This window comes from Musa acuminata, chromosome BXJ2-8 (genome assembly GCF_036884655.1).
Source record: "Musa acuminata AAA Group cultivar baxijiao chromosome BXJ2-8, Cavendish_Baxijiao_AAA, whole genome shotgun sequence".
In the NCBI taxonomy this organism is placed as follows: Eukaryota; Viridiplantae; Streptophyta; class Magnoliopsida; order Zingiberales; family Musaceae; genus Musa; species Musa acuminata.
Window position 1 is genome coordinate 1,834,339 of NC_088345.1, and position 18,399 is coordinate 1,852,737.

At 39.5% G+C, this 18,399-nt stretch overlaps 2 protein-coding genes across 3 annotated transcripts; both read right to left on the reverse strand.

The window, feature by feature from the left end:
• Positions 1-360: 360 nt before the first annotated feature.
• Positions 361-9,881, reverse strand: LOC135618579 (nuclear pore complex protein NUP62-like). The gene is made up of 9 exons (XM_065119562.1): positions 8,327-9,881; positions 6,608-6,698; positions 6,428-6,503; positions 6,046-6,168; positions 5,279-5,356; positions 4,984-5,087; positions 2,320-2,407; positions 2,144-2,242; positions 361-736 (listed from the first exon to the last, which is right to left on the reverse strand). Exons 1-9 carry the CDS (start codon positions 9,816-9,818, stop codon positions 644-646), a joined length of 2,244 nt encoding a protein of 747 aa, XP_064975634.1. The 5' UTR covers positions 9,819-9,881; the 3' UTR covers positions 361-643.
• Positions 9,882-10,298: 417 nt separating this feature from the next.
• Positions 10,299-14,957, reverse strand: LOC135584750 (protein yippee-like). 2 transcript variants are annotated; one of them, XM_065119567.1, is made up of 6 exons: positions 14,602-14,957; positions 12,601-12,644; positions 11,175-11,283; positions 11,036-11,091; positions 10,739-10,864; positions 10,299-10,561 (listed from the first exon to the last, which is right to left on the reverse strand). In XM_065119567.1, the coding sequence occupies exons 1-5, from the start codon at positions 14,695-14,697 to the stop codon at positions 10,780-10,782; spliced, it is 390 nt and encodes a 129-aa protein (XP_064975639.1). In that variant the 5' UTR covers positions 14,698-14,957; the 3' UTR covers positions 10,299-10,561; positions 10,739-10,779. The 2 variants fall into 2 exon arrangements, with proteins under 2 accessions (XP_064975639.1, XP_064975638.1); XM_065119566.1 differs by lacking the exon at positions 10,299-10,561 and having other exon boundaries at positions 10,606-10,864.
• Positions 14,958-18,399: the final 3,442 nt, after the last annotated feature.

Genomic DNA, 18,399 nt, shown 5'->3' on the forward strand with positions numbered 1-18,399 from the left:
TTCGCTATAGGATATGATGAGCGAAACCGCATGTTGCCACTGCAGATTCGGTGTTCATCAGCACTGTTAACGCACACAGAAGAATATTAGGTATTACTGCTTACCATAAGCACACGCGATACAGACGATGAAGTCGAAGATTGTTTAATATTGGACGTAGGCAAAGAAAATACTTACAAATAATAGGAGTAAATAGCATTGCACTCGCTTGATGTCATCAACGTACTCGTATTGTTTCATTCGGACAAGAGTCCCTCGGGAAAACTCAATACGATGATAAGCACCATATCTGCTTGATGTTGTGATTTCTCGACGTCAATAACCATAATAAATGATTAGATATCAGATAAATGCAGGAGAAACGATGCAACCTACAATTTCATCTTATCATCCTTTCCGTAATCTCCAAAGACAATTTTCGCAACTACATGATGATATGTTCTCAGTTTTAAGAATCTTACAAAGTGCTTGACAGGATTCTGAATTCACAGAAATTAGTATGGCAGCAAATGATAAGTTTCAGTATCAGACGTCTCACCCCAATGATAAGCTTCGTCCTCGAAAATGAAGGTAATCAGACAACTTCTCTACCTTAGCACATGCAAGTTAACATACAACTCTTTTACTGTTAAGGCGGTAGAGGTTAACTCAACCAGAATCTTGGAGCTGTTGAACCACGTTCAGCTGCAGCCCCACTGTTGGCCACCTTTTGAATCTGATCTGAGAATTCATTTGCCTGCAAACGAAACTTAGAAGCTAAGTTCAAAAGGTTTACAAGAACTGGCACGGTTTGAGATAAAAACCAAGTTGATTTCTAACATCTTATTCAAATTCCAAAAGTTAAGAAGAATATGACAATATTCTAATTAAACTGCTGATAAAGATACCTCCAGGAAGCTATTGCTATATTAAATCTTTCAAACAGAATACTAGATACAGGTTTCATGGCTAACATGGTGATAAGGGTAAAAATGGCAAACAGTCTCAGGACAACGTCAGCTGCTCCAGATGACGTCACGCACCTCGGAATTGATCAGAACGCTGATCGAGGCACATTAATATCCTGCAAAAGCCAAGTCCAACACGCTACGCCATCGCTACTGTCAGGAGTACCAGCTTGCCCCCTGCAAGCGGGCAGCTCAGGAAGCAGAATGCTTCCCTATAAAAACCCTCTCGTTCATTAGAAGTAGGGGAGGAACTCACTCAGACACAAAAACACTCAGAGGCTCTTCTTCTGCCTCATCCACAATCCTCTCCACATCGCTGACTTGATCGTCGGAGGGGTCGGGCCGAGCTCCCGGCCCGACCTGTGTGCAGGTGCGAAGGACGGGATCGCCCCTTCCCGATGCTGCGGCGGAGTTTCCTCCCGACCCGACCTACCGACCCGAGCTGCCGACCCGACCTCCCGACCCGAACCACTCTTCCCGACGCTGCGACAGAGCTTTCTCCCCCTGACGGGACATCCAGATCACCGCGGTCGGCCACCAGAAGGACCCGAGGCACGCCACGCAAGATCCCTGCCATTCGGACCCCTGAACCAGCCGCGTCGACCCCGAGGTCACGGCTAAAAAAGTTATTTACCATAACACATGGCAAAATTTTGATCACAAGGGCCATCCATTCATGAGTCAAAAATATTCTCATCCATTGTCTGATTCAACTTCAGTGATATTAAACCATTTGGATGATATCGCTTACTCATCAATGAAAAATGTGAAAATTGTAAAGGTTCATTAACAGCAAAAGATTTGTTGGCTTTGCAAATTGAGGTACTGTGCATTTTTAGAAATATAAACATTGCAACAGTAGGGGAATTTTCAGCTTAAGGCCATCACTTGGTCAGAGGACAGTGCCATCTGCATTCAGAAAGATCTAATCCCTAACATGCCCGCAAGGGGGAATGTCTTAGTAAACCAGGAAATAAAGTCAGGTAAATTCAGAATAGCATTCAGATTTCCTTGGCTCTTTAGACCACCCATTGGGCAGAGGGTCATTTGGACACTAAAACAACGATAAAAATAACAGAACAGTTATTAAAAGCATAACATCATGGTAGGAAAAATGCATTACTTGAAATCCTAACTTGAAACACAACATCAAGAACCTAAAAAATATAATTACTCAAAAATTTCTTCCAGCTAACCTTTTCATCAATCCACATTAGAGTGCTCAGCTGATTGTTAAGTATTCGGACAACAACATCAAGTGGAGTCATACCATCAACCATATCCATATCACCACCCTAGAAAGAATTATATGTAGTTAATACTGTCAGCTAGAAGGATAACTGTCTGAGGCAAAACTCTTGCAGGATTTTACCTGAGAAGAATTCACTGTTTGAATTACTGATTTTACTTGTTCAGCCATCTTTTGCATTTCTCTTTCAATAAACTCAGCTTGTTCATACCTGACATTTAACAGACAAATTAGAAAGATGCTAATAAAATGCTTAAGTTTGGAGTAGCAACACATTTTAATCATCAATTAGTATTTAAAATATCTGAAGAATTTCAGGGCATAAGAATTCTAAACAAGACACTCATATTGGATGCTGATTAGAAACTGAATATAGCACATAAAAGTATCAATTTGTTTATGGTGATGCTATTTTCAGTACAAACTCAAAATACCTAGCACATACGAGTATCATATAAAACTTGACCAGAACCTGATTCACATAGTTGAGCCCCAGTTTTAGCCACATATAGGTTTTCTTTTACATAGATCATCAGAAGTGATTTGTAGTTTTGTACTTCAAAGACATTTACTCAATTAACAAAAACAGTTAATTGGGTAAATTATTTAATGCCACCAGAACTGATAAAGCTATTTACTCAACAAAGACAGTTATCGATAGAAAAGGGACATTTTGTAAGAAATTATTTAATGCTTTCAAAGACATTAATGTTCTGCTGACTTCTAAATCTTTCAATTATATCCTCAAAGTAACTTCATCGACGCACTTTTTCACTTAAAAGGTGTAACAAACTAAGTTTGTTTCAGCAAATATCACTCCTAAGGATCAATAATCACTATTACCAACTAATAACATAAAAAAATTAGCCAGATGTAGTTGTACTGTGGATGAAAAACTGAAATCTGCATAATATTAATACCTAGCTTTTGTTCATAGCCAATTATCAACTCCTTAAATAAAAACCATTGTATTATGAAGAAAGAATTATGATTTTACAAAAAGACTAATAATCACCAGTATCTCTGCATTCAAAGAAAGAGAAGACCATTTGTACCCAAAGCCAACATTCAAACGGCAAGAAACTCGTCAAGAAGTAGGTTTCTCTTAAAACTATAATTGGTTTCTTATTAACTTGTCATTATACTCAGGATCCATAAACAGTAAATAACCTTAATAGCTTTCCTGAAATTTTCTAATGTAATTTTTGAAAGCTACAATAAACCAAAAGATAACTCACTTAGCATGTCATCTTCCAAACAGAGTAAGATGGAAAACAGAAAAGGACACCAGAAAAACGTATCCAGCTATAACTTACATAAACTGGCATGCCAGCATAAAGCTACATTTCTTAATACTCGTAATCATGCATCATTGTCTGTCCAACTCTATATTGCACACTAATGAAAGCATCGTACTGCTAGATCTCCCATCAGTAAAACAGCAGTGGACATTGTACCCAACACTAAAATGGTTTTCAAAAAATATAGGAACGAAAAATGTTTTATGATGCTTCTCATGGACCTGAAATGGGCATCAATGCAGCAAGACATGTTCAATGGTGGTCAGTATTAGCCTTAACCAGGTGAGTGACCCTAGTGGGCCCATCAGTACAAGGAAACCACACCAAACTAGTCACCCTATCTCCAGCATGGCTGGCTGGCCACTTGGAAGACCAAGGTGCCCTGTAGATTGACCCTTCATAGCTTAAGAGACCTCGTATTGACCAGGGTATTATGTCGAAGAGTTTGGACAGCTTCGAAGTAATTATTCAAATCAAAATCAGGGAATCAAATAAGGCTACAAGAAAAAGCCAGCAAGTTGGCCTACTTTGGAGCACCTCAAGCCCAACTTGAAAAAACTTACTTATGGCTGCTCAATGCCACTAGGAGAGGGAAAAGAAAGCTTTATCAGCCCCGTACAAATGTGTAGAAAACTGGGATTTTCAAAATAAGGGCCCCACAGCCCAGCCCAGAGTGCTGAGCCAACCTTATTCACATTGTGGAAGGGTTGGCCATCGTTCTATGGAGCACCAATCCTCATTGACCCCTAAGAGGATTCAGAGCAAAAGAAACAAGGATTCAGGGGTATGTTGGTCCAGAAAACAATCAATACTAGCATGACACTTTTCTCAAGAATAAAAGAAGCCTAACCGTAAAGGGATAACAGAGCACTATCCATGCCACATAAAGATAGCAAACTGGAGGTGAAGGTTTCTAAGAAGCACTTCATGTTGCCAAATTTTGACGCTATATCTAGGACTTCAGGAGGCCACACCAAATCTCTTAAAAAAATCTGTCAGGAAAGTTGGAAAGACCAATGGCAGTAGAAATGTTTTCAAAAAATAAGGAAAAAATGAGTTGAAGTCCGATTCTTGATTTCGAAAACATATCAGCATCTTTGCTCATATTTTACATAACCCACAGGCCCATCCTAATTGAGCCATCAAGGTTTGCTTGATTTCAGCTTCAAATTCTATGCAAATGCCATGATCAGTGGCTGACCATCCGAAATTATAAATTTGTTACAGTACTAAGGACAAACAGCATTCTCAAAGTTTAAGTTTCAGTAAAGAGTTAATGTTAGAAAATTAAGTAATTTACAATCATGTTTCAGAAAAACAGATCATAGTCCTATCTGTTGTACTAAATTTTATTTCAATGTCACATCAGTTAAATAATTATTATCTGTAACTATAATAATATAAAGAATATGTTTTAACATGCTTCAATCAGCATTCAGAGACTAAACAATATTAAAGCAGGAGAAAAGGTTAGATAACAACTAACATTGAATCTCTCACAGAAGTGGCCTCATCTTCCAAAAGCAATGCCCGTTCATCCTTATATATACGCTCAGCTTCTTCTTCCATGCTCTCCAGAGCCTTATCAATCTTGAAACCCAAAGAGAGGGGAAAAAAATTATTATTGCAGTATAATGAAACTAATTAGAAGTGGAGAATGCACAATATAGGAACAAGTATTAGTAAAGGAGCAGAAGTGGACCAGAAAAGATAGGAGCATGACCAGAAACACCAAAAGCAAGTCAAATTTAGTATAAATCAAGGAATTAGTTGCAACAAACCTCTTGTTGATGAGTTTCAATTAATTCAAGTTGTCGTACTAAGTTAGTTTGAGTCTCCACAACTTTTGCCACTTCAGCCTACAAATCAACCAAAAATACTAGTAATTAGGCAGTTAGGCTACTGAGATGGAAATTTACAATTTTATAATTCAGTTTAAATTGACTATAACATAAGAATGTTGCATAAAAATGAAACCTGCCTTACTGTAATTGAAAAATAGAAATCATCTAAGATTAGTGGAAACACAGAAACAGGTAACTTTTCAGAGAACTGATAACCAGGATTACATCAACTTGCATGTTCTCCAGGAATAGTTAAGTGAGGTGACCAAGAGCAGAAGAGCATTTTTTGGGAATGAGCAAAATATGAGATAATTGACATATTTAGCAGTCATTCTGGAAGATGGTTTGTATCATAAAGTCATACAATGAAAGATTAAACACTACACACTCATCATGATCATAAAGATATTTGTTACAAATGCTTTAATAAAATTTCTATATTTTATCAACTGCTTTTCCTTTTTTAGATCATAACATAAAACAACAGCATATAACATTTGATCAACATCGATCTTTTCCCACCAGCCAGGCAAAACAATTCAGAAGTTTTTCACTACCCAACATGACATGAGATAAAGAGATAAAATCCACTTCATATGGATAAATAACAAAAGAATTCAGAACCACTGAATTTAGTAAAGCACACAAAATGCTTAAAGGAACAGCTAACTGATGAACAACAATGTACTGCATCCATTGCATACCTCCAGCCTAATGAGAATATTTCGGTTTTGTAGAATCCTCCTGTCCCATTCAGCTATTGCTGTAGCCTGCTTTCGGAACTTTGAAGTACGCTCCTGTAGCTCAGCATTCCAGTCCTTAATTATCTGGTTAGATAAGGCCAACTAGTTAACTAGAAAAAGAATGGTGACAGAAATACCTAGATACTCTTTATCAGCATATGGAAGACAAAATATAACCATCACGAATATTTGTGTCACTTCTGCTGTTATTCTGGCATAATAAAACAACAGATAAACATTTCCATGTAGCTCTTATATATGCAAGATTTCAGCAGGTTGCTCTTAGAGTAATATCTGAATGTTCCATTACACAGAAGGTCAGAAGCAAATCAAAGAACAATACCTCCTCAACAGTTTTCCCAACAATTTCTGAAGGTAATTTTGGTGCCTGGGTTGTGGCTGAAGTGGTTGTAATAAGTCTATATCGTAAAGAAAAAGAGAGCATGAAAATATAAAACAATAGATCATATAAATGTAGTCATCTCTTAGAATACAAAAAACAAACACAAGAAAGTACACAAACCCGCCACTACTAGCTTGAACTGATGGCGTTAAAGGTTGACTTGTGGCAGCACTGGAACTTGCCACACTAGCAGATGCTGAAGTAGAGGAACCTGAGGAGGAACTTCTTTTCTTAGATTGGTATCTAATACAATGTTCCACTGATTATGCCAAAATGAAAAACTGGTTTTTTTCATGTTCAAGCAAGCAAAAAAGAATGAAGAGAAGTTCGCATATTTAGCTACTGAACCAAGGTAACAAAATCCAGAACATAAGGAACAGAAGGTTCAAATTGGTTTTCTTAAAAAAAAAGGAATGAGATATATTCTGCAGAGTACGCAGAGCACAGCATGTGGCTACCAAACAAAAGACTATTTTAACCACAGAAACCTCATGCAGCCAGGAGGTTACAAACATCTGACATCTTGTAGATTTCCAAGCTAAAAACAATTACAAAAGATGAACATGTTTAACAAGATAAACATAAGTGTCTGACAGCCTAGTCTTCCCACAAATCAATGATAACCAGAAATCTGATCCATTTTTCTACCAAAATCTGAACATTGAGTAAATAGCTTTGTTGGCATCTATTGCACTTAAATGGGTATGTAAGCAACAAGAGAAGCAGAGATGAACAAGACCACAATTTGTCTACTAAAAGTTAGATGGACAAATGTTGCTCATCAATGAGGACCCAAAAGCACCACATTTCGGAGCTTGATTCTAAAGCAAGAAGCATACGGGTCATCAAGTACCACTGTAAGCAAGCCATTTTAGAGCTTGATGTGAAGAAGCAGGCATACATTGGTCATTAATCAGGTGGCATATCCAACAAGTGCAGCCAGCTTCATCAGGTAACAGTTGGAAGACAACATCTAGAATATGATAATAAAATATGAAAAGAACAGAGATAAAAGCTTCCAAGCAATCTCAGGGAAGATATGGTCATCCTTTTTCATTGCATCTTAGTTGTTCATTCTTTTCATAGTTCGGGATGAGCTTTGGCTCTAAGGTGAAGTCACTTAGTCACTCGGATGATTGGGCTTCTCATTATGAAAACTGACTATATACATTCACTCTCTTCTGACACTGCAAGACAGGAGTCTCATGCACCGGACCACACTTTTTTCTACCTACTATTTCCTTATTTGAAAGCCTGAAACGTATGCTAATAAGATGCATAACATCTATATAAGTTGATGCAAAGAGTCCTAATCTGTAATAAAGCAGACTTTTTTTATAAATAATAAAGGAGACCAAAAGTAACAATCAGTCAACAAGAACATGCATTTATGTTATCATTATTTTCTTATTCTTTACTACCTTAAGCTTTGAACTATCAAATACATCAAATGATGCATATACAGAAAATGGAGCATATGTAGTACAAAATGTACATGGATCAGAATCTCGAAGGACTACACTTGTATAAAGAAATAAGTGTTGTAGGTGTACTACATTTTATTTTTCAACCTTTACATGACATCTTTGTGATAAGATACCACTAACTATTCTCTTAAATACAAATCACTGATCATCCAATCAAATAAGGGAAATACCCAACTAGAAGCATAAGAACAACTCTCCTTGATTATCACTATCAAAGAAATCTAGACCAAGTCTACACAAACAGATGCAGTGACAGAAAATATAATATATCACTGTGTAAAAGCATTATACCAGATACCAAAAATTTAAGAGATAAAAACAAGCCTGGATTCATTTAGAACAAAAGGAGTACCAAACAACAAAACTGCTGGTGTGGATTGAAGTGGAGATGATGACATTGTTGATGGTGTTGCGGAGGTTGCTGAAGACGCTGACATGCCAAAGCTTGGGAAAGCACCAGTAGCTGCAGCAGTAGTTGTTGATGTCAAAGAAGATGATGCAGTGGTGGATGCTGCAGCTGCTGACGTTGATGAAGAAACTGAAAACGACAGAGAAGATGCAGCTGCCGAGGCAAACAAAGAGGAAGCTGTAGCAGGGGGTGTTATAGCTGGCACAGAAGTTATAGTGCTTGCAGTTGTCAATGCCGGTGCCATGGTTGATATGGGTGGTGTGGAAGACCCAAATGACAGGGTGAGAGGCTTCGCAGCAGCTGCAGCACCGGCGAAGACAGGTGCCGCAGAGGCAGTTGCAGCAGCTGGCGAAACTGCATTGCCGAACCCGAAGGAAGGCTGGGAAGCAGCCGATTTTGCAGACCCAAATGAAAAGCCAGATGCTGAGGAAGATGACGGGGAGGTTGTGGCCGCAACAGGCAGTGATAAAGAGGTACCAGCAGCTGATGACGAAGCAATGAAGGAGTTATGAGGTAAGGATCCACCGGTTCCAAAAGAGAACGCAACAGTCGAAGCAGTAGTAAACGAAGAAGACGATGAAGACAGGGGAGATGCAGAGGACGAGGAGGAGAACAAGGATGAGAAGGATGGAGTTGATGTCGTCGTCACCGTCGCCGTCGCGGCCACTCCTGCAGTCAAAGGGGTCGAGGATGAGGCAAAGGAAGCGAAAGAAGGGGCAGCGCTAGTTCCGAGAGTAGCCACTGAAGAAGCGAGCACTGGCGAAGCGGAGGAGAACGACAAGGCTGCGGCAGAAGAAGCAGAAGACGAGGTTCCATGTAGCGGGGAGGACGCGGAAGAAGAAGACCCGAAGCCGAATAGAGGAGACGATGTACCGGATCCGAAACCGAAACTAGGGCTCGCAGTGGAAAAAGGAGAAGCTGCTGAGGAAGAAGAAAACGTCGCGGAGGACAAGGTCGAGGTGCCGAAATCTGAAGCGAAAAGAGGGCTCGGGGAAGAGGGAGGCGCGGCGGACGACGAGGAAGAGGAGGCAGCGGAGGTTGATGCTGAGAAAAGGTTAGCCGTGGTCGCGGCAGATGAAGCCGCTGAGGAGCCAAGGGTTGAGAAGCCGAATAGAGACGGGGAGGAGGCGGAGGAAGAAGGGGTTCCAAGAGAGAAACCGGTTGCAGGCGATGAGGCGGCGGAAGTGAAGCCGAAGCCAGAGAAGGCGGGGGAGGAGGAGGCGGCGGTGGTGGTGGAGGAGGAGGAAGAGAATAAAAGGGAAGGGGTTGTGGAGAAAGAGAAGGAGAACGGAGATGTGGAGGACGCTGAAGGGGTTTGGGACTGGAAAGAAAAGCCTTGGGATTGCGAAGGAGTGGCAGAAGGGAAGGAAAACGACGGCGAGGAGGAGGACGAGGAGGAGGAGGAGGAGGAAGGAGGGTTGAAGGAGAAGGCCATGGTTTTCGACCGCCGCTCCTGTCCCCCGGCCAGCCAAGGCTGCCTCCGCGTTTCTGTTCAAGTATAGTTAGGGGTTTTCACTTCAGATCGGAACGTTTGCAACGAACCGAACTCCGAAAGCCTAAGCCCATAAGCCGGTCCATTAACAACGGCCTGTGGATAATTGAACTTGAAATTGGACTCGAGTTTTCCTTCTTTGGTTCTGGATTATATAACATTATTAATATTTGATTCCTAATTCAACTAAATAAAAAAAATTATTCAGATAAGCTGAGAAGGCATTCGCTAAAAAGGTAACTTAATTCTTGGATCAAACTTCTACTTTTTTCATCGTCGACACCAAAGAATAACTACGTCAATTAAGGCTGCGGACTCGATGCAGAGATGGATTTCTACTGGCAAATAATGTATGGGGCATTAGCCAACGCAGATGCGTGGATACACCAATTGAGAGCCAATTAGCACTGCAACAAGATGATATGATATAACTAGGAAAATTTTACTAGATACACAAAATTAGAAACGGCCCAAAGCTCTAAATTTGGCTAGTAATTATTCCCATGTCCATTTTTACTAGTGACGTAACCCCCGCTCAGCACGAGTTCAAATGATGAGCGAGACCCATGGGTACGACGGCTCCATGCCATTGTGGCTGTGGCACGAAGACCTCTTAACATTCATTATCACTTGTTGTAGTAGCCTCTGTTATTAACAGAAGCGAGATTGCATGCAGAGACCGCTGCCTGCGATGGAACAAATTAGGCTAATCGAATGTGATCAACAAAGCTAATGGCAAACGAGGAAGCACGAGAACTATATTATTTGGCATCAGTTCAGCTGCCAAAGATCATGGAGACAGCAATAATTGCTCGAATCCACATGAGTCTAAAACGAGAACAATGATGGGAAGAAGAATTTACATTCAGATGACTTCGTGCTTCCCTTCAAGTTTAGATACAAATCATGCGTCGTCAGCATCACTGCCACCCATATGAGCATCATGGGTTACCCAGTACCGACTTCCATCAGGCCCTGTCAACTTAAACCTGTCCCAAGAAAAGAGTTGAACTTAGTAAGTTGAAGATCCCAGCAAGGATATTACACTACGTCATTAACTGTAGCTTACTACTGTCATCTGTTGTTTATGGTGTTAAATATTGTTGAATATTTCTATTTACTCGGAGGTAACTAATGAATATAAAACAGCTTAGCAGCACCTTTCAAGAACAATTTTTCCTTCCTTGTACTTCTGGGCCTTTTCATGAGCAGCCTCCTGAAATAAAAAGTTTTGGATCAACAGTAGTTGACATGCATATAGAACGATTAGCCCAAAAGAAAGCTTGAAATTATTCTTACATATTTCCATCCAACAATTGCCCCACAACCAACACAGAAAATATCAGAAACAGTATGCAACCCTGTCATCATCATCCGATCCTCTTTAATTCCAGCCGTCACATTCACACTACAACAAAGAAAAATGAATAAATAGCATCCAATTAGCTGATGGAAAAGCACAGAGTATTTGATGTTTCCAATAATAATCATTATTATTATTTTTTTATTGAACTCTGAGTTCTATATGAATTAAACTGGGCATGCAATTCAGTCTACATTGAAGCGTCCCGAAGCACCAGAGAGCCTTTTCACAAACTTCGACAAGCTTGGGACATGGGACATCAGTTTAGGTCAATGTGAGATCAGATGTTAGGCTTCTGTATCACAATGTATAAAACAGAACAAAGTTCAAAAGTTTTCTAATGTTTTCCTGATTAACTAAGTTTGCTTATTAGCGTTTGGACAGACTGGAACTTCTGGAACAGCATACAAGGCGCATGAGATAGTCCAATCTCTGAAGAACAGACATGTATAATAGCAATCATGTGTATCAAAGCACCAAGGTCCGAGATTAATATTTAGTCATATGTAACCGTTTTTCTTATCATGTTCTCAAAACAGACATCACTCATATGCCACCACTTTATTACGCAACCTATGATATTTAATGAGAACAAGGTAACACCATTTTGGTGAAGAATACCCCAAACGGGTTGCTGCCAGCACAATGGAAACAAACAAGCTTGTTCGTTGTTTGCTCAACCACCACTGTCCATGGGGTGCTTTGAGCTTCTTAAATACAATCCATTTTGGCTATTGTTTTGGTAAATAGCTATCATGTCTATGTCTGGTGAGAACTAATATTCACCGCCTTATGATTGTTGGCAAAGCAATGCTTGCAGTAACGGGCAGGATAGGTGTGATTCAAAGGGCTTTTATGTTTTAAGTAAGACATACGGTTAGACCTGACTAACTTTATATTTGCTTTTAGATTCAATTGGTGCATATCATGAACAATAGTACTTAAAGTGAAAAGTACATTGGCTGAGAAGCCTGACACAAGAAAACACCTGTTAAAAACATTACCACCCAGCTCTTCCTACAAATATTTGATGTGCAATCAAAAGTCTAACTTCACCTTCAAGATTCAACTCATAACCTCCCTTCTCAAAAAGAAAAAGGAAGTATTCAATCAAGTACTTACAAAAGAAATGAATTCATGTTAATAAAAATAAGAACATGCAAAACAATAGATAGTTCAGACCATAACATTGTTTACTAAATGTTAGTGGGTGATCGAAAGAGAAAGCAAGTGTGAAAGAAACATGGCAAATGAGTCGGATAATAATAGAACAGAAGTAATTGACTTTCCTTAATAGGATAAATATTATTTAAGAATTGAAATTGGAAGCTTGAACAATGACTAAATAACCATGCTACTTACACCTTATTGAAGAGATAAGCTTTCCCGTGCCTGCAATGGAAGGACTGTACGCAAAAGGAGAAAAAAATAGTCATCAACAAGGTGAACTACTTTTTGGATGCTACATACTATCACTCTATCAAGAAAACTATGTACATGGAGGGAAAGGTCAAGAAATAAATCTGTAAAATTTCACGCATTCTTCCCTTCTTTATTTAGCAACTCCAAGCTAAATGTCTTGGGTTTTACTTTTCTTGGGTTTTACTTGAATCTAGTGGCAGCCAAGGAGCAATTGTTGATGGACAGGATGATATTAAGATACAATTACATGAGTCAACAAAAATGACAATATATATCCATAGCTCAAGCAATATTTATTTTAAATATACAACCAACCTTATTCCGTTAAATAGAGGAATAAAAAATAGAAAAAACTGCTATTTCTTGAGCATAAAAGTGGTTTTTTAAAGCAATTTTCGCATGAATATATTTGTTACATCATCACAATACCCTCTTTCGGTTGTTGGACAAATTCATCAGGAGCTAGCACAGGATGCATCAAGGTAACAATGAAATGAACAATTAGCAAAGTCCAGTTTCAGGATGGCGGTTTTGCATCCAACTGCAAAGCACAGACCAAAACATGGCATGGTTGGAGATGCTTTTTTCCCCCAGAGAATTCATGACCACAATTCCCCTCCCCCTTTTGTCCAACTCTCTCTCACCCTTCCCCTTTCCATTTCTCTTCCCATCTTTAACAATGATGGTCTCCTATGACCCTTGCCTAGTGGCTCAGCTGCCTTTAGCCACCAGACCATCCATCCATTACTAATCTCCAGTTAATTGTCCATGTATCGTGCATGTTGCTTTGCTTGCTAAAGCAATAATCAAAATGTTATATCATTTACACATAAAGAAAGAATGATGCTGTGCTCAAGGACCTCAAGATCATCTTATATAACTAAGAGAAGAATGGCTGCTAAAATGGCCTTAGCTGACTGCATATGTACATGAGATCCCACCTTCATCCCACATAACAAATGGGAGAATGATGTGATTGTATATAGAGCTAGATGGATCAACTACCATTAACTTGGCTTAAACTTATTGATAATAAGTTAATGAGTTAGTTCTCTCATTGGATTGTCATGAAAACATGAGAGGAACCAAAAGGAATAAAAAAACTCACCTACTATAGAAAATACTTGATTGATACAACAAAATGTTCACTCATTGATGAACAAGTATGTATGTGAGCTGATCAAAAGGTGTACAAGAGTGACTATGAGAGACAAGTGGGTGGCGAAAAATGATGCTGATTGAAGAATGCTTGGAAACCCAACAGACTTCTGAAGATCGAGAACACATGGATTAGGGAAGAATCCTCCCTCTTCAAAGATGATAACCTATGCCAATGCACCCATTCCTTCTCCAACACATGGATTGGGGAAATTTTCTCACTTTTTGAAGATGATTACCTATTTCAATGCCCTAAGTCACTCTAATCCATTAATTGTCATTACTACTCTAGTTAGAAACAACTTTAACCTCGTCTAATCCATTAAAGAAGAAGAAAATTGGGAAAATTATTTTTCAAGAGGAAATATTTAATAAACTTGGTTCAGTCACTGAAAATTGGAAGCCTCGTCACCATGAGCTTTGTAGGGCCAATACAGCAAATAAGCCCTTAAATTATCTGTTATGTTGCTCTTGGACCAAGGAACCTATGGTTGACTCGTTATCTTCAATCGAGACCTTTTTAGATCCTAACCTTCTCAACCTCGAACAATTGTTGAATATCGGCGAACCCGATCATAGGAAACGCTATGATCGCAATATCTCGTGGTCCATCTCATCTTGCGATTGTGAATGGAACCATAGTGATGTTCCAGATCAAAAGATCGAACACAAAAGGACGATCGGGAACGAAATCCCTCGACAGATCACCCAGCCAAACAGAAAGAATCACGAAAGTAAGCGTCGGAGTCAGAAGGGCGACACGGGATGGGAGATTTAACGAACCCTGGAGACGATGTCGTCGACGAGGGCGAGATGAGCCTGACAGTGCTTGCAGCTATAGATCTTGCCTTCGAGGCTAACCAGAAACAACCGCCCCATCTCTCTCTTTCCCACCTCCGATGACGTCCCTCCTCGTCAGCACCGATCGCTAAGCTCCTCCAATTCCACCTCGTCGGCCCCAATAATGCCGATGACGACGGAGAACGCCCGTCGCACACTCTTCCCTCTGCGCGAAGAGAGATCGGTGGGCCGATCGCCGCAAGGATTAGGAGAGAGGAAGATGGGTAGTCGAGGGCGGAAGGTCGGGAAGTGGAGAAGGCAGGCGAAGAAGAGAGAGGATATACCCCATCGATCGATCACCTCGCAACAAGAGCAAGAAGCTAAGGAAAGCGTGTAGGAAACGGCAAACACGGTACGCAAGGAACCCACGATGGAGTCAGGACAGGTGGCGTGTCAAGGCACGCTCGGCAATGGCTTTCTCGCCATCGAAGTCGAGCGGTGTTCCGTGTTCCCCCAAGACAAAAAGGTCAAATGTCATCCGTGTCCCTGCACATACACCAATATCACTCATGCATGCAGACATATGGATAATTATAGACGCATCGGTGAATAATTCAGATTTTGATTAGAGCCAATCCCACCCATTCATGCATGTGCATGCATGGATGACACACACATACATGGATACATCAGATGCGTCTCTCGTATCTTATCATCATTCATGCATCCAGTCATATACACGTACGGATAATTTGGATCTTAGTTATTTGAGTTGGAAGCCTATTCAGAGTCAATTAATTTTCCTTTAACTTATGTAAATTCATCCGATTCTGAAAACATTGAACCTAAAAAAACTACATCGAAAGTATTTCCAATAAAATTTCTTTTGATTCCTAAGTTAGATGTTCGAATGATTCAAAAAATAATAATAATAAGAATCTCGAATCTAGATAATCATTTTGTTATGATGATTACTTTTGAGATTATTAATAATTATAAGAGTGATTATATATTATTCTTAAGTTTATTTGTGATGTCAATATGGGACGTGACGATGGGTGAGCTCTAAAGATCATTACTCCTGAGATTGTTAACGATTATGAATAGAAAATTATAATTATTATATTATGATGTGTCGAATCCATCATGGTTATTTCGATCTATTCACGATATTTAGATATCAACTACGTGTTGTGTTAAATTATCGCTAGCATATTGATCACGTGTTGAGGAAAGTGGACTATCGATGTATTGACTATGTGTCATCCAAATGATATTTAATCATATCATCATTTTCGACCTTAAAATATGCACATAAATAGTTATTTTTTTATTCTTTTTGCTAGCCATAACATTTTATGGTCGAAAGAGAAAATAAAAAATTAATTTAATGAAAAATATAATTATTTTACTATATATTACATGAAAAAGAAATCTAAAATTTGATCATCCATCTCTGGTTGAGATAACCATATCGGACTTTACAAGATCCACTTGTAAACACTTGTTTAAGCGATTACTTGGTTCTATCCAAAGGGATGCTCTCCTCATATACTCGTGTTAGAGGAGGAGGACGACGACGGACGGCAAGCTGTTCCTGTGATTACGTACTTCTCCTGTGTATATGCATGTCCATGTCTTTCTCTTTATCATCATGCATGGATAAATATTTATACTGCAGAGATGACAACGACGTGCCATCAGAGAAGATGATTTGTCTCTTGCGATACACGTAACATCTCTCGACTCTGTGTGGGTCATATCAACTCGATTCTCTAAAGTCATTATGAGAGAGAGCATGTTTACGAATGATAATGAAATGTTACCTTTTTTTTAGCATCATATGCTATCTATCTTTCTCGTGGTTAAACTTAACGATGAGAAAGAACGTGATGATGCATCATAACCCTTCCCGATATGAGTAACGTGAATAGCAGACGTTTCTAAATAGGTGTTTTATTTGTGAAATGAATGTTACAAAATCCTAAATATATTATTTGTCATTACATATTTTTCTAACAGTGGATTTTAGAGGGTAACACAAAAGATATTTTCTAATTTTGGTTACTATTTGATAGCGCATAGCTCTGGATGAATCACCATCGACGCCATATGCGACCAGCCACAAATCCGATGCCATACGACACTAGAACCCCGAGATGCACGCCACGTCGGGTTCCGTACCGATACATCGTACGACATGATTACCCTGAGAGCTTGGGGTGGTGCCGTCTGACGCCGCTCAGGCACCCCTAAAAACTCCAACTCGTCAGAGAAGTCGCTCCACCCCTACAAAAGTCAACGGCCACGCCGAATGAAGGCAGAACCAATCCTCGCACGATGGTATAAAAACCCATGTCCGACACTCGGCCAAAGGGTGAGAAAAGAGAGGAAAAAAATAACACTCGACTGACTTACTTGTCGGAGAGGCCAAAGTCGGGAAGCACCCGACAAAGGCCATTTTGTAGGGAAGTGGTCACCCCCAAGCAGCGAGTGTCTCCACCTGGGAATTGCTATTTGGTGCGTAGAAGGAGGGCAGCCCGTTGTCCCGGATCCCGGCCAATGCCAACTAGCACCCCTTCCCGAGGACGCGGCCACGTCGTGAAGACGAGCTGTCAACCACCCCAGGAACGGAAAGATGCGACCCACATCCACTTGCGAGGGCCCAACCGACCCCGCTGGTTCAACTCTCTCTTGAGACGTTCAAGACACGCAACCACCTCATCATCCTATTCAATCCACCAGAAGTTTCTGATATCAGCTCGCAGACCTAACTGTGCTGACTCATCAGCCATAGTACTTTTATTCACTAACACTATTTATTTCGTCCATCATTGTACAACTAAAACAAGTGGGTACATGTTTTTTATAGCCGAATAACTTTGAGTCTGTCTCGATAAGACCATCAAGGATCATGAAATATATAAAATGTGGTAAAGATTATGAGGGAGAAAAATAAGATAATGGAAACTAGTGTCAAGTTAATATTTTTCTATGATTTGAGTATCGATACTTTTTTGTTTAAATACGAGAACTATTTTCTTGATAAGCTATACTGTTTGATTTGTTTATTTTTTATAGTTTATTGTAAAGGCTTTAATATTACATTCAGAATTTTATATACTATTTTATTTTCATCATCATCATTATTATTATTATTAGCAGTACAGTATAATTGCCATCCCTAACAAAAAAATTATCATTATTATTATAATTATTTAACCATATAATAAATTTCATGTTAGTCATTATTAGTGTATACGAGAGCGTCGATGTCTCTTCAGCTTCGTTATAACGAGTAAATCATTATTTTGGCTCTCTTTAATCACTAGGAATTATACGATGAATTTTATATGATTTTGGTCTTTTAGGATAGGCTAAAAGTATCGATCGAAGATTTTCCGACTTAATCTGTCCGAAACTTAAGTAAATATTAGGCGATGTTAGGAAGTTTGAGTATTCGAAGTTCGATCCTCAATGCTAGTTAGGAGATTGACTTTTATAACTATGAACGAAGATCGTTTGTACATGGTCTGTTAATGATTGTTAGCTCCTCGAACGATCAATTTGTACCTTCTGTGCAAGCATCGATTGACTTATACGTATTCGCACCATACGATGCCGTCCTAAGCTTTTCCATAGCAACTTTGTACTATGCGGCTTGATCTCGTATGACCTCGAACAACATGAGAGTAGGCGATTATCCTATCCGAGTCCGAGATGTCGCATTAATGTAGTACACCATGTCATCCCTAAAGCTCCATGTTAGTTAATTGTTATTGCGGAGGTGATATAAGCATA

Bases quoted from the DNA above. Each gene is read 5' to 3' on its own strand.
- LOC135618579 (XM_065119562.1), bottom strand. From the start codon at position 9,818: ATGGCCTTCTCCTTCAACCCTCCTTCCTCCTCCTCCTCCTCCTCGTCC. The intron at 5,357-6,045 runs GTATGCAATGGA...GTTGATTTGTAG, and splicing joins ATATTCTCATTAGGCTGGAG to GCTGAAGTGGCAAAAGTTGT. The intron at 2,408-4,983 runs GTTAGTTGTTAT...GTTAAATGTCAG, and splicing joins ACTTCTGTGAGAGATTCAAT to GTATGAACAAGCTGAGTTTA.
- LOC135584750 (XM_065119567.1), bottom strand. From the start codon at position 14,697: ATGGGGCGGTTGTTTCTGGTTAGCCTCGAAGGCAAGATCTATAGCTGC. The intron at 11,284-12,600 runs GTAAGTAGCATG...TCTTTGTTGTAG, and splicing joins GCTTATCTCTTCAATAAGGT to TGTGAATGTGACGGCTGGAA. The intron at 10,865-11,035 runs GTGCTGCTAAGC...TTCTTGGGACAG, and splicing joins GGAAAAATTGTTCTTGAAAG to GTTTAAGTTGACAGGGCCTG.